The 14,489-nt window shown below is 39.1% G+C and overlaps 2 protein-coding genes across 2 annotated transcripts; one reads left to right on the top strand and one right to left on the bottom strand.

Annotated features, from left to right (window-relative positions):
* The first annotated feature begins 237 nt into the window (after window positions 1-237).
* Window positions 238-3,432, top strand: LOC113333215 (indole-3-acetate O-methyltransferase 1-like). The gene is made up of 4 exons (XM_026579729.1): window positions 238-444; window positions 1,018-1,440; window positions 1,561-1,836; window positions 2,829-3,432. Exons 1-4 carry the CDS (start codon window positions 331-333, stop codon window positions 3,180-3,182), a joined length of 1,167 nt encoding a protein of 388 aa, XP_026435514.1. The 5' UTR covers window positions 238-330; the 3' UTR covers window positions 3,183-3,432.
* A 657-nt stretch (window positions 3,433-4,089) lies between these two features.
* On the bottom strand, window positions 4,090-8,223 carry LOC113302980 (65-kDa microtubule-associated protein 1-like). Its single transcript, XM_026551958.1, has 10 exons — window positions 8,051-8,223; window positions 7,349-7,448; window positions 7,041-7,241; window positions 6,597-6,854; window positions 6,238-6,453; window positions 5,742-5,897; window positions 5,337-5,648; window positions 4,991-5,078; window positions 4,726-4,874; window positions 4,090-4,637 (listed from the first exon to the last, which is right to left on the bottom strand). The coding sequence occupies exons 2-10, from the start codon at window positions 7,418-7,420 to the stop codon at window positions 4,332-4,334; spliced, it is 1,758 nt and encodes a 585-aa protein (XP_026407743.1). The 5' UTR covers window positions 7,421-7,448; window positions 8,051-8,223; the 3' UTR covers window positions 4,090-4,331.
* Window positions 8,224-14,489: the final 6,266 nt, after the last annotated feature.

Genomic DNA, 14,489 nt, shown 5'->3' on the forward strand with positions numbered 1-14,489 from the left:
TTAACGAGGTATCAATTCTATAACCCACTTCACCGGTAGGTATCCAAAAACATCATCATCTGGCCGTTGCATAAACTCTCCTTAAGTAGAGATTGGTTTAGATTAAAAATGATGTTGTACACCCACATGTGAAGTTGTTGAGTACAAAATCAACTCAATCCACCAAATCATATTCTTTAGGTCTATAAATAGGAGTCCGTTGGCTTGATCAGTTCAATACTCCTTTGAGATATCAAAAACCCTGATCACCATTTTTATTTGCTCCTTCACAAAAACTAAAAAAGTTTCTAATTAGTAGGTAACTAAGAGAAGTACTGAAGTTATAAGTAAATGGGTCTTCATGGGAGAGATAATGTTGTCGTTTCAGAAATGAAGCTTGAAAGAATGCTTAGCATGAAAGGAGGCAAAGGTGAAGCTAGTTACGCTAACAACTCTCAAGCTCAGGTATTTCAGTCACTGATGAACTCATTCTTATCCTCATTGATCTCTCTTAGTCCTCGTCCATTATATGTCTGTGCACCCCTGATTAAGAGAAATAAAACTGCGCAAATCTACCAAATTAAGATTTTTCACGATTGAAATTTACCGGGCCGGGGTTGCGAGGTTTAGATCATTTAAACAAATTGATTCGCATTTGAAAGAGATCAAAGTTTGGTATAGCCCATGATATAAAGATCTTTATTTTGATTAAAATGTCAAGAGATATGCATATATTTTATTAGATGCTCTCATACATCATTATTTGCATGATTATGTTTCATTGCCTTAATTCACTACATACAGTTGAATAGCAACAGATTGCTCATAAAGCATGTGCACGGTAATCGAGGGATTTTATCGATGATGGTCCAATTATGTCCACTAATTACTCATCTTTACATGGGTTAATTATTATTAACATTCTTGAATATAATTAAGATTGTTTGTTTTCTTAGCTTGTAAATTTGTGTACGTATTTCAATGGTGATTAACATGATCCTAATGGTTTTTCATTTTCGTTGGATTAACGTCAATTAGGCTCGACATGCTCAATCCATGTTTCATCTGCTAGAAGAAACCCTGAACGAAGTACAACTCGAATCACCAGCTGAGGAGGCTCCATTCGTAGTTGCGGATTTAGGATGTTCAAGTGGAAGTAACACACTTTACTTAATCGACGTAATTATCAAACATATGACCAAGAGATACGAAGCATTAGGATTTGATCCACCGGAATTCTCAGCATTCTTTTCTGATTTACCTTCAAACGATTTCAATACTCTCTTCCAACTTCTACCTCCTTTAACCATTGATGGTGGTAGTATGGAAGAATGTCTTGCTGCCGATGGTCACCGTTCATACTTCGCTGCTGGTGTTCCTGGTTCTTTCTATCGCCGACTTTTTCCTACTCGGTCAATTGATGTTTTTCACTCTGCTTTCTCTTTACACTGGCTCTCTCAGGTAATTAGTATTTTTTTTTTTGTTCTGTTCATTTTTGAAGCAAGAAAATTAGGAATAATCAGTTTTGCTCTCTCAGGTAATCATGGTTGTTATTGTTGTTGCTGTTTTATCTGGGTGCAGGTACCTGAGAGTGTGACTGATAAGAGATCAAAGGCTTATAACAAAGGAAGGGTATTCATCCACGGTGCAGATCAAAGCACGGCCATGGCATACAAGAAACAGTTTCAAACAGATTTAGCGGGTTTCTTGAAATCACGGTCACGTGAGTTGAAAAAAGGAGGGTCAATGTTTCTTGTTTGTTTAGGAAGAACTTCTGTGGACCCTACTGATCAAGGTGGGGCTGGTCTTCTTTTCGGAACCCATTTTCAAGATGCCTGGGATGACCTTGTTCAAGAGGTAATCACTTTGCCAATATATTGCTACTTCTGTACATTTTTGTACCGTATGGATAAAAACTGCCATCAATAAATTTGCACTTCCAAGTACGAGTGGGAGTAAAATATAAGGCTGTTACACAATTTATCAAATTCCAAATTATACAAAATTTTAGGGTTATCGTTAATGATCGAAAGATCACTCTCAGTCAGCTACGGAAGCAAGATTGAAGATTTAGGTGGGCTATATCAAATATATTAACCTAAAAATCAAAATTTAGGTTGGGCTAAAAAAAAATCCCACAAAATTTCCCTTTAAAAAAATGAAAATTGGTCTGTATTTAGAATTTTGGGGGTGGCTTAAGCCACCCCCAAATTCCGTCGCTGCTCTCAGTTCTATAGAGTTTGGTAACCCGTGTGAAAAATTTGATAGCCCCACAGTGGCAGCCTTGCAAAATGTTTGCAAGTTTGCTTGTTTTTTACCAGCTCCGTTGGATTAGGAAAAATAAAAAGGACTGTGGTTTTTCTCCCTTGTTTGACCATTGACTTGAAATTGTGTTCGGAAAATGGGGATCTCTAGTTTTGACTAAACTTTTGTTAAGGAGAAATCTTAAAGGGTGGAAGCATGGAAGACCAAAAAGATGATCAATCACATCGAGTTTACCACTAGAAAGTGAACTTATCAATTTTGTTTCCGTTTTTTGATACAGCCGTTGATCAAATAGATCAATAGTAGTTATCCACAAAGTGGACCCACAATTTTGTCGGAATAGTTTCTTGAGTTGAACAGTCAAAAATATAAGGGGGACCCTACATTTGAACAGAGTAACACAAAAGAGTAGAAAACATCCAATTATTTCCCTTGCTACTGGGCCCCCAATGGTAAAAAAGAGTAGAAAACATCCAGTGAGGGGTTTTACTCACATCTGAAAACTTGATCCTAACTCATAGAAATTTACATGGCTGGATTTGGAAATTACTGAGTTCTAATGCATATTAATGATTTTGATTCAGGGGCTAGTTGATGGCGACAAGCGCGATAGTTTCAACATTCCAGTTTATGCGCCAAGCCTAGAAGACTTCAGGGAGGTAGTTGAAGCAGATAGCTCATTTGCAGTGAACAAGCTCGAAGTATTCAGAGGAGGAAGCCCACTAGTAGTTAACCAGCCAGATGATGCAGCTGAGGTTGGTCGAGCACTGGCCAACAGTTGCCGGAGTGTATGTGGAGTCTTAGTTGATGCACATATCGGCGATCAACTAAGCGACGAGCTATTTATGAGGCTCGAGAGCCGAGCTACAGTCCATGCTAAAGAGCTACTAGAGCAATTACAGTTCTTTCATATAGTTGCTTCCCTTTCATTTTCATAGTAAAATGAAAACAGCACAAAAACATAGACAAAATAAATACTTTTCATCTTTTTTTCATGAATGTTTTTTTTGTTTCTTTGGTTAAAATTCTCTCTTTTCTAGGGTTTTGGATTAGGTGTGGGTAGTGTACTACTGACTGTGCTTGTGTTGATGAGTAACTTTGAGAGTTTATACTACTTGATGTGTTTTGCTTTGTCTTTGTTTCCTTGTCTCCAAACCTGTAATAATTAAAGTCTCTTTTTTCCTTCTAGTTTTACTTCCTCTTTTTCCTTGTGAAAAGAGAAGAAACTAAGCAAAAGCAATATTAACCAAAACGGTTATTTCTGTTATTAACGTTAATTGGGGCTTTTACTCAAAAGTAATGCACCTTGATTGTTTATTCAGAGGGTGCCCATAATGGATTAAGGGCCAATTAGTTCACATAAAATCTCAGGTAACGAAATCTAAAGTAACACTAGGTACATAGAACTTGGCTTTTAGCGTCCTACTTTATCAGGTTCAGATACCAGTGCCAAAGATGGAGCCAGATGCCTGCTGGTGAAACATGTGAGCCCCTGTAACCTGTAGGACATTTGAGATGGGTAAACTCCTACCACTCGTAGGGCCATCATCGGTCTACACTCATGGGTAAGACGTACATGGCTACGGTTGGAGGCCGCACAAAGTTATGCTCCAAACTACCAGTCTCATCAATCATGCAACTTCCTGGGTTCTTGCCATATAACCTAGGTTACATTGAGGTCTTAAATCTCAATCTCCAGACCCTGACCTAGTCACTTTTAGGTAGCAAAAAGATAATATGTAACCCTTGATGGATTTCGAATTAATTGTTACTTGTTAGTCACATTGGATATAAATTTTCATTACATAATTGATTTCTCGAGGGAATGGCAGTAAAGATTAGTTCTGATGAGCCAACTACGCTTATATATAAGACTACGAAAGCGTCCAAATGCTTATCATACAGGCCCTCTGAACTTATAAACAAACCAAAACGGATTCGAAAATGAAAATGGAAGGGAAACCATATGGCTCGCCCCAATCTCTAATTTACTCTCCACTAGTTAAGCAGGGTCTCTCTCTCTCTCTAAAGCGGCAGCAGGTAAACTAAGTACATTACTAGTCACACTAAATTAACTCTCTTTCTCTCTAGGGTGTACTGGGGATCGTGTCAGTACCCGAGATGTGCGAGGCTGCATCCTCTTTTGATATCGCAACATGGTTAGTGTGAGCTACTTGCCCTGTGCTTTCCCTTCTTCCTTTGTTTATGGACCTAGTACCATTGTTGCTGCCTTGATGAGCACTTAAAGATAACCTTCTGTTTGGAGTGCCATTTGAACCTCCATTAGCACGTGGGCCAACCACTTTCTTTGGACCAAGTGGTCTGCTGGGACTAGGCCTTGAACCAAAGACTTCTTGTTCTGTTGTTATCTGCTCATGAAACTTTTTCTTGTCCTGGCAGAATGAATATAATAAGATCATCACTCGGAGAACACAAATGATGGCATGACAAATATTGTAAAGACAATGCAGGTACACGTACTCTCATTCTAAGCTTCTCCTCTTCTCTGTCCTGCCTTAACATAGCATACTCATCGAGCATAGCAAGAAGAGGAACACCATCGTACACGAATGACATCTGACGATCCTCCTCCCACGCCCGAGTCTTGGCTACTAAGGTGTCAACCAAAGCTGCATGAAAAAGAAGACCATTTAATTAACTTGAATACACTGGCAGTCTATATACAAAAAGAGATATTGCTAACACCAAATCAGTTTCAATGCCCCATAAACAATTTTACACAAACCTGGAATTTTGTTCACAAGAACACGAGCTTTTTCTGCACGTTTGAGATTTAGATGTGCACCTCTGCTGGAGCTGTACCTGTTCTCGTCCTGTTTCGACAAAAATCTTAATCAGAAGCAGTGGGCTACATTCTGGCAGAAGTAAACCCTTGACACGAACAATGAAAAGATTTGACTTGGCCAAAAACAAACACCAACTAGGTAAAGTAACATAAACCATCCATAGATGATTAAATAGAAAAATCATTCCACAAAATCAACTTCCTAAAACTTTTTACAGCTACCGAAGAACCAACACAGCGTTTTCAATAATATATTAATGCACAAAACATTTAAAAAAAAAAATACCCGATTATAGTCTTCCAGCCAACTTTCTTCTTCGCATGCTGACATCCATTTTTCAACCTTATCCAATATTTCTTTTCTGCTGCCAGCCTCTTCTTTTGCTTTTATTATTTGATCATCCAAGTCAGCTACTAACTCTGAAGGTTCAATGCTGCCTGACTCGATGAGAGCCATTATTTTTCCTCGAGCAGCCTCTGGATCAGTTTCAATGTGAGCGTGGGCAAATATCTGTTCAAGCTCACCCTGTCTCTTGAAAGCAATCTCCTTCATCTTGCTGGCTTTCAAATGATCAAGCCTTTCGACCTCCACTTCAGCCTTCACAGCAAGAAAAAGGAATCAGAACAGAACTAGCTGGCTTCAGTAACAGCTAACAGCAACAGGCCATTTACACTAGTGAGTATCACTTACTTGTTCAATCAGGTCAAGGGCAAGGGCTCCAGGGATGGTGACCTCATCAACTGTAGCTGAGATGTTACAGGTAACATGATCGAACAGACTTCGCTCCTCTGAAGAGGTATCCATCAAGTTCCACAGATCAAATAGCTGTCCTGCTAGCTCTTGAAGCTGAAAAGAAGACAAGTTAAGACGGTTAATTAAATTTTAACATCAGATACAAATCAAGTAAACTACATATAGCATCACAAAGTTCAGATATAATATGACCTGATAATGATAAATTTACGACTACAACAGACACCATGTCTTCAAAGAAAAGAAACCAATAAACGGAAAGAGATTGCAAAATTATCATCAAGATAAAATGACGCAGTAATTTTTAAATATGAACTCCCACATCTACATCTCAAATTCATATCCGACATATTAAAGAACATGTAAGTGTATTATTATTAGTTGCAAAGCAAGGTGATGAATGTTGTAAAAGGCGAAATAGAACAAAAACTACCTTCTGAAGCCTCTTCATCTTATCATCCTTAAGATCTACCACTGTCTTTGCCAACTTCGATAAAGTTTCATTACTGATGCTCTTGGATTGTACCCCTATAGAGTCATTTAAACTTGGGTGTACTTCAATAATGACACTGAAGAAGTCCATCCCCAAGACAGAGCAGAGGTCATGCACAGTGCTTACAAAGTCGAGAACCTTATGCAACCTGTCACTCTATTGAAAAATGAAGTAATGGAATCAACTTCAAGAAATAATGTTAAATCAATAGATAATAGGCGAAGCTCACACAAAGGAACTAACAATAAACTAGACCAAATCTCTATGGGTTAGATCGTAGATTGGGTGAAGCATGATACCTTTTCTTTTTGAAGCTCCTGGAGTTTAGAATGAAATTCATCCAACTTCTTCAAAGACAAGTCATCCTCATTAACTGTGGGAGGCTCTGCTTGTTCGGTAAGCTTCAAATTCCCAGCAATTTCGCCACAGATCTTTTGAATCTGTGACTGTACATCAGCAAACTCCTTCTTCCTTTCATCTTTCAGCTCCCATAGCTGTTCTAGTGTCGGAGCAATAGCTGCTAATTGTTCCTTGATTGTCCCCGTCGACTTGTCGGGCTGTAAAACAATTAGTAACATATTAATGCGAATATACCAAGCTACAGTAACTAAACTTTTATATCATTCAATTAAGCTGAACTGCAAGTTTGTAAACTTAATCCCACATATGCATCTGAAGTTTTGAGTTTTTTGAAATCATCAGAGAGTAGTTTGGAATTAGGTGTTAAACTTGTGTTTACTCACTACAACAACATTTTTCTCTTCGAGAGCTAAAACAAGACTAGAAAGCTCAATTTTTGCATCAGCCAACGCCTGGAGAAGGTGTGCTCTCGACTTTGCAGCTTGATCAACTTTTCTCTTGTAAACATCCAAGCATTCTTGGTCTATTTGAAGCAACATCTTATCGCGTTCATCATCACTCTCACCAACCTCATCCCATATTTGCTGCAAGCAAATCATGATTACTACTCAACTTCCCAAGAGATAAAAGTACATACAGATTTATAAGCAAAACAAGAGAATTATGAGTATTAAAAGCCTCAATTGATTACCTGTAATTGTTGCAACAAAGTCCCACAAGTGGTGTCTGAGCGAAATGCGTTCTCAGCATCCGATACCGCCATCAGAACCTCTAGCAATCTACAGTTCCACCTACATGAAAATAGCTGACTCTTAACTTCTAAGGTTTTCAACAGACTACTGAAATTGTACTTGTAAAGCAGATCAAACTATGTAAATTCATGTCGACTTTGTAAAGAACTGAAAAATTAAGCACAGAATCTAAAAATGAAACCCTAAAAAAATCAGAGCTACTCCCAAACATTCAAGGACTATTTTAGCTCATGAACACTACAATAATCATGTATTTTAACCAAAAAACCCATTAAAATTCTCACTGAAATCCTTCAAATTTCTCACTTTAAACTAGATCATTAGCTCAAAACAAGTAAGAGAAAGTTCATTCCTCCAGATACACCCAATTTCACGATAAAAAAAGAGTAAATGGACACTCTAAAACCCTTGTCCCCCCAAAATCAACACCAATCCATGAACTAAGAACCTGCATTTAACTCAAGAAAAAAGAAAACTACCCTCGACATTTTATGTCACAAACTAACAGTCAAGAAAGAGAAAATGATCGGAAATAAATAAGTCATCTTCTTCGACTTGTAACACATCAAGATCTCAGTAAAAATAGTAAGAATTAGAGCTCAGAATTATATTAAAATGGAGAAATGAATTTATTGTTATACCTTTTGTTTTGATTAGGGTTTTGTAAGATTTCTGGCTTTTTAGATCTGAACCAGAACCAGTTTTTTTCCTTCTCTTCTCTCTAGGGACTGTAAGTGAGTGAGAGAGTACTCTGTGTTGTGGTTTCTCTTCAGTAGGCAGAGAAAAGTTACGACTAAAGTCTCACTCACAGATTTCCTAGTGAGGTGGGACCTTTAAATGCTTCATTATTTCTTTCTTTCTTTCTAGATTGAGTTTACGGAAAGATTCCTGTGCTCCCCGTTGTTGTGTACCACCAAACATTCAGCTTCTTGTCGTTTGGCACGTGGATTTTCCGGACCAAAAATTGTTCTTACTGATTGTATTGTTGACTCACATGTATGAAAGATAGGAAGTTGAAGAGATAACTTTGACTGTTTAAGACTGGGACTGCCAGCTAAATTCTTGTTTCACACCCAACAGTATTGGACTTGCTATCCAGCTTGGTTAGAATTTCTCTTCCATATCAATTTTTTGTCAGATTATGAGAGTTTAGGTTTAGTGATTTTAGAAAGAAATGAAATCTTTTTCTTTTCTTGATAAACTAAATTTAAGGTTTTGTCTGTAAGTCAAATCATCTTCGTATAAGTTATTTTGTTTGGAGTTGGTAAAGCACATGATCATCTCATTTTGCTGTTGTTTCAGTTTTTATGATTAGAAAAACCTAAATCTGATCCATATTTCTCGGCCATAAAAGTGGCTTTAATGCAAAAACGCGATTAAGGAATAAGGACGGAATAATAAGTTTAATTACGAGTGTAGACACTACTGACAAATGCGAGATGAATAGGCGTTTTACTGCCACAGGATGAGAGATTATTATTACTAAATGGGTATTTTTAACTATTAACGACGATCAATTCGAGATACCAATAACCAGGGGGGGGTAAAGAAGGGTAGAAGGGGGAATTGAGGGGGAATGACGGAATGTGAAGGGAATGTTTGAGTGCTTGACCCGTTAAGAGCGTCCACAATGGTCGACTAAACCCAAATATTTGGTCAGTGGATAGGTGTAGTGGGACGGACCATCGATCAAAATTTGATCAAAGACTAAAAGCCAGATCAAATTTGGTCGGCGATCAAGACCAAACCCAAATATAGTCGGGCTTTTATATATCCACGCCCCATCACCAGGCGGACGTATAGTCCACGTCCCACCCTAGGTGGACGTATAGTCCACGCCCCACACCAGGCGGACGTAAAATGCACGCCTGTTTTTCTTTTTTTTTTCTTTTGTGTGCGGCGTGGTTTATACCTCCGCCCCACTCTTTACAAATTTCAAATGCATGGGGCGGGCTTAATACCTCTGCCCCACTCTTTACAAAAAAATAATTATTATTTTTTTTTTGAATTTTTATGCACCGGGCGAACGTATAGTTCTCGTTCCACACCAGGCGTTGGTATAGCCCACGCCCCACACCAGGCGATGGTATAGCCCACGCCCCACACCAGGCGAACGTATAATGTACGTCTGACCAATTTTAGTTTTTTCACCGTAGCGTCACACACCAGATTAAACCCAAAATTTGATCCTTTTTTCCCTCTTTGGTCTTTGGTTATACTCGCACCACTGCAGTTGCTCTAAGCCACCTAAATAATAAAAAGAACGTTTATTGGTGCCCCCACCTACATTCATTAAGTTGGCTCGGGACTCAAAGATCTAAAACAATAAAGCCACGGTTGTATTTGACAACCGAAAATGATACATGCACCGTGAAAAGTGCACTTCGTTTTGCACCGAGTGACACAGATCATTGGGCCCACATCTGCCCGTACAAATCTGGATGCTAAGCACGCATCACGCCATCCATACGATCTCTCGGCGTAATATCGAATTGATATTTTCGGTGAGTGTGGACTCACTCTTTGACAACAGTCTATAATCCCTTGTAGTCTGATCTCTGGGGTTCATTTCGCCTCGAGGACCTCTACAGTCTACAGTCTAAACTCTAGATTAGACTGCATAGTAAAATGGTGAAACTGAAAAGGGCCGGTTGCCTAGTTGGTCGGTTGGTTTTACAGTCCCGAGATTAATCAGTAAAGAAATTTGTTATCGAAAATGCTAAACGGGAAACAAAATCAATGGCACAAAAGTCGACAGAGGCTCCGCTGCACACTAATCATCACGGATAATTACATGATCAACTCAAAAGCCATGTCTCTCTTATCAATAACCAATACGCGGCCCATAGTATCGTCTTCTCGTGCTGAAGATTCATGTAGAATTATGAATAAGAGAGAAATGCGCACCAAGCAATAGGTATCATACAACTTAATAAAGAGAAATTACGTACATAATACATGGAGTGTCAGTGGAAGTGTTAAACGTGAATGAGCCAGCAGTAAGATACTTTAATATCAAAACTAAGTCGACATATACTGGAGTTCTGCTCTGTTTAATATTAAACGATGGCGGGAGCTGATCATCATGATGAGGGTCACAATTTTGAATGTGCTGATATAGATACACTTTCCCTAATTTAGGCTGAACTTTAAACGTTGTATGTCTTGCCAATGGTCCTCCGACACCATCTGTGATGTAACTTGTGTTTTTTACTTCTTTTTTAAGGCTAGCCAGAATGTAAATGAATTAAAGAATGGCTTAATAGTTGATAGATACCTTCCTCAACATTTGAGTGCATTCCTTATGAGATTCTTTGCCTTTTAAGCTTTAACCCCTTTTCTGTCTCTAAGATTAGATTATATACTCAGACATCACACTGACCTCTTTGTTTATATATTGAAATTACAAAGAAAGGCACATATACTAGATTTGCCTACTTTTCTTTAGTTTGACTTCTTTTTCTTCTTGTGAAATGGGGATATCTGGATCTGCTAACGCCCCATATTCTTCATTTTCTTTCAATCCTGATGAAAGGTAAATTCATTAACCTGGGAGGAGGAGTTTTTGCATGTTTAACGAGCAAATTCTATCCCATTTTTCCTTGTTGGGTGTGTAGTTGTAAGAAGTAATACATCTTACATCTAACATTTGAAGTGAAATAATTGCAAGATAAACAAGTAAAGAGACTTGCAAGAACACAAAATATACGTGGTTCGGTATGATTATCTATGTCGATGTGGGTGAAATGATGATTTTATTATTTCTTTCAAGTTACAAGGATGATAGCTCTCCACTCTACTTAGTCTCTCTCCTTACTTCCTTACTTAAAATCACTTACCCTTCTCTCGACATAAGGGTGTGTAGTTATAGGGTGAGATGCATATACAACAAGATTACAGTGTTGATCTTATTCTATCAAATCTGATGGTCCTGTCAGATGAATACTGACACTTTCTCCCGATACTTGATAACCGATTCTTTGATCACCCGAAGAGTATGTCGTCCGATGTACTCTCATTTGATATATAACATCCAATCATTCTTTTAGCCGATGGTGGTAGTTCTCATATCTTAATTCGATGTTAATATTCTACCTGAGCCGAACCTGCCATCCTTTGCCCCAGGGTCCACCATGACTTGACCTTCCTGTTCCCCACGCGTGCTTTGTCAGTGCATTTAATGTATTGCCTCCCGATATACGATACACCGGTAGATCCGACCTCATGCTCTACACGTGTTGGCTTCTCGTGTGGGTGGTAGAATTTTTTTTTACCGTTCCGAGATTGAGAAGATGATTATGTGCTTCTCTTCTGATCATTCTTCGGGTACATCATAGTCTAGGATAGTGACACCTCCCACTACTAATATTTTGCTACTACATTTATGTCCCTTCCTTCTCACTCATGTAATCGACGCGATGGAGAGGAACTGTTTCGTATTTTGTAATCGTCACCACATCGTTTCCCATAGCGCCACGTCCTCCACTAACTCGCCTTTATTACCCCCCCCCCCCCCCCCCCCCCCACACACACACCTTCCCAGCCAGTTACAACTTCCTTCGATATAAATGCAGACCCTCATCCCCAAATTCTTTACTCCATTGTTTGTTCTTCTCTCCTCATTCAAAACTCCAATATTATTTGCAACTCCATTACTCTGCCTTCAAACATTCTCTGCAACTCCATTATTGTCTCCTCCTTCTACCACCTTTCTGTCATTTGTTGCTGCCATCATCACTTCGTCATCCTTCCTCCGTCACCATTATCTTCTTTGCTCCCTATTGTTTTCATCATCATCATCCAACTCTCATGGCTTCATCATCTCCTTATATGACTGAGAAAATGTACCTAAGTTATACATTTTTTGATGAAGATATTGTTCCCGTTGATTCGTTGTTTTCTGTTGATGAGCTCTCTCTCCATGATCATCACGCTCTTGATTTGATCTTTTTTGATAATTCTTATATTTTTACGTGTAGGGCTGAGAAGAAATCTTACAAGTACGATAACCTTACTGATGCTCAATTCATCAACCAACTGTAGGAAGAGCATGATCTTCGTGATTATGATATTCAACTGTTATACGGTCAGAAGGGCGTTTTGAAAAATGAGAAGTTTGAAGAATTTGACCATTCTCACGAAGCGACGATCATCACCAAGGGTCAGATCGAGCTCGAGCTTCGTCTTCCTATTTACGACCCGAACCGACCATTTTTTTAAGAGGTCAGGTCCCAGCTTCACCCTCATCGGGCATTGGGTCATTGGAATGATAACACTTTTCGCCTCATGGCTGAATGGGAGAAGCGAGGGAGGGGTGAGTGTTCTGATATTGAGTAGTACACATACGATCCTTCCCACACGATAAAATACACTTCCGCTAGTTTTTTGGTGGTACTGCTTCTTTTGGTGATCTTGCCAATTTGTTTCCAATCATGATCGCTTCAAAGTTCGAACTGCTGGTTTTAAGAAGTTGATATTAGATGAACATCCTGAGGGGGGTACCAACACTAACAACAATGCTCGTCACACCAGTGACTCTGTTTGGAATAGAGTGCCTTTGGCTGTCCGTGGTCCCATCTTGAGTCGCAAGTACCCTCCTCCTGCTTTTCTTGCTGAGCCCTACCAGTTCTGGGTAGTCAATGTCGATCAGGTATAATATTCTTCGCTTATGACCGCTTTCTACTCGCTTCGGGTCTTTTTGTAAACTTGGTCGCTTACTTTCTTCGGGAAGGAATTTTTGGCATAAAATATCATTTCTGACAGTTTTATTGCTCTACAGCCCCGAGCTCAAAATATTAGGAAGAGGGGTGGTAGTGGTAAGACTGGGGAAGAGTCAGTGAAGGTAACAAATATAACTGCTCTTTACTCGGTACATGTACTTTCCCCTATGTTTTGCCTTTGATGGATCCGACGAAGTTGTATTTGCAGCGATCAAAAACTAGTGAAGAAGGTAGAGAAGGTTCTACTAGGAAAAGTGGTGAGGACTCCGACGATCGGCTCCCATTATCTCAATCCATACCAAAAAGGTTGGCCAAGAAGCATTTTGATGTCTCGTCTACCCACCCTCTCAGGTCTTCAAGCATGCTTTATTTTGTTTTTTTATTTCGTGTCGTTTCGCCCCTATCCCTTTCTCGGGTTGTAACCAATTTTCGTTCTTGTTTTTATGTAGCAGAGCAAGGAAAGTTCAAGGCTTTGAAGGAGCAGGTCGTTCAGCTGAAGGAGAATGAAGATGTTCTGAACACTAAGCTTAATGACTCTGCTGCCGAGTTGACTTGCCAACTGAATGAGGCGCGGAAAAAGCATTGGAAGGATCTTACTGACAAGGTCAAGGAGGGTGTGAAGGAATTCATAGATATGAAGAAAGTTAAGCTCGTTGCAAAAAATGTCGGTTCGGGTTCGGCCAATCCCGAAGCATAGTTCTTGCCTTTTGTAGTGTTGCGTAACTATTTTTCAGGCTGAAATTTTCACTCGTTTGAACACCTTTAAATTTTAGACTATTTATTTCTTAGGGTGATGCGTCACCGGTTAGTCCATCTTCGTAGGGATTGTAGTTTTCGACAGTGTTTACGTTTGTCTTTTATGTATGGTCCTTCATAACCTTAGCATTCCAATATCTTGCAATTGTTTCATAACTCCGTATTACTTGACAGTGATCCTATAGAGTTTGGTTAAGTCCGAACCTATTATCAAGTAATCACACTTTGATTGTTGTATTGTCTCGATCTCGTATCCATAGACGATCACACAAAGTGTGAATACAGATTTGAAGTATTGTCTCGACTTTGTCCATAGACAGTCACTTTCGGTAAGAGGACTTATAGGTGGATAATATAAAGATCGTGGTGTATTTGGGTACCCTCGTCTTTTTTGAAACCAAGACTTATAGTTTTTTCAACTAAACTTGACAAACAAGATTGAGATAACAACGCATGCGAGTTCGACCGAGCAGTGCTCTAACAATCTATCTCTGAAGATTCTCACATCGGTTCTTTTTCTCCTCATGATCAAACTTGCATCACAAGGAAATATCAACTTCTTGGAGAAAATACGTTGGGCAGAAACCTCCAAAACGGAACATGA

This window comes from Papaver somniferum, chromosome 1 (assembly GCF_003573695.1).
Source record: "Papaver somniferum cultivar HN1 chromosome 1, ASM357369v1, whole genome shotgun sequence".
In the NCBI taxonomy this organism is placed as follows: domain Eukaryota; kingdom Viridiplantae; phylum Streptophyta; class Magnoliopsida; order Ranunculales; family Papaveraceae; genus Papaver; species Papaver somniferum.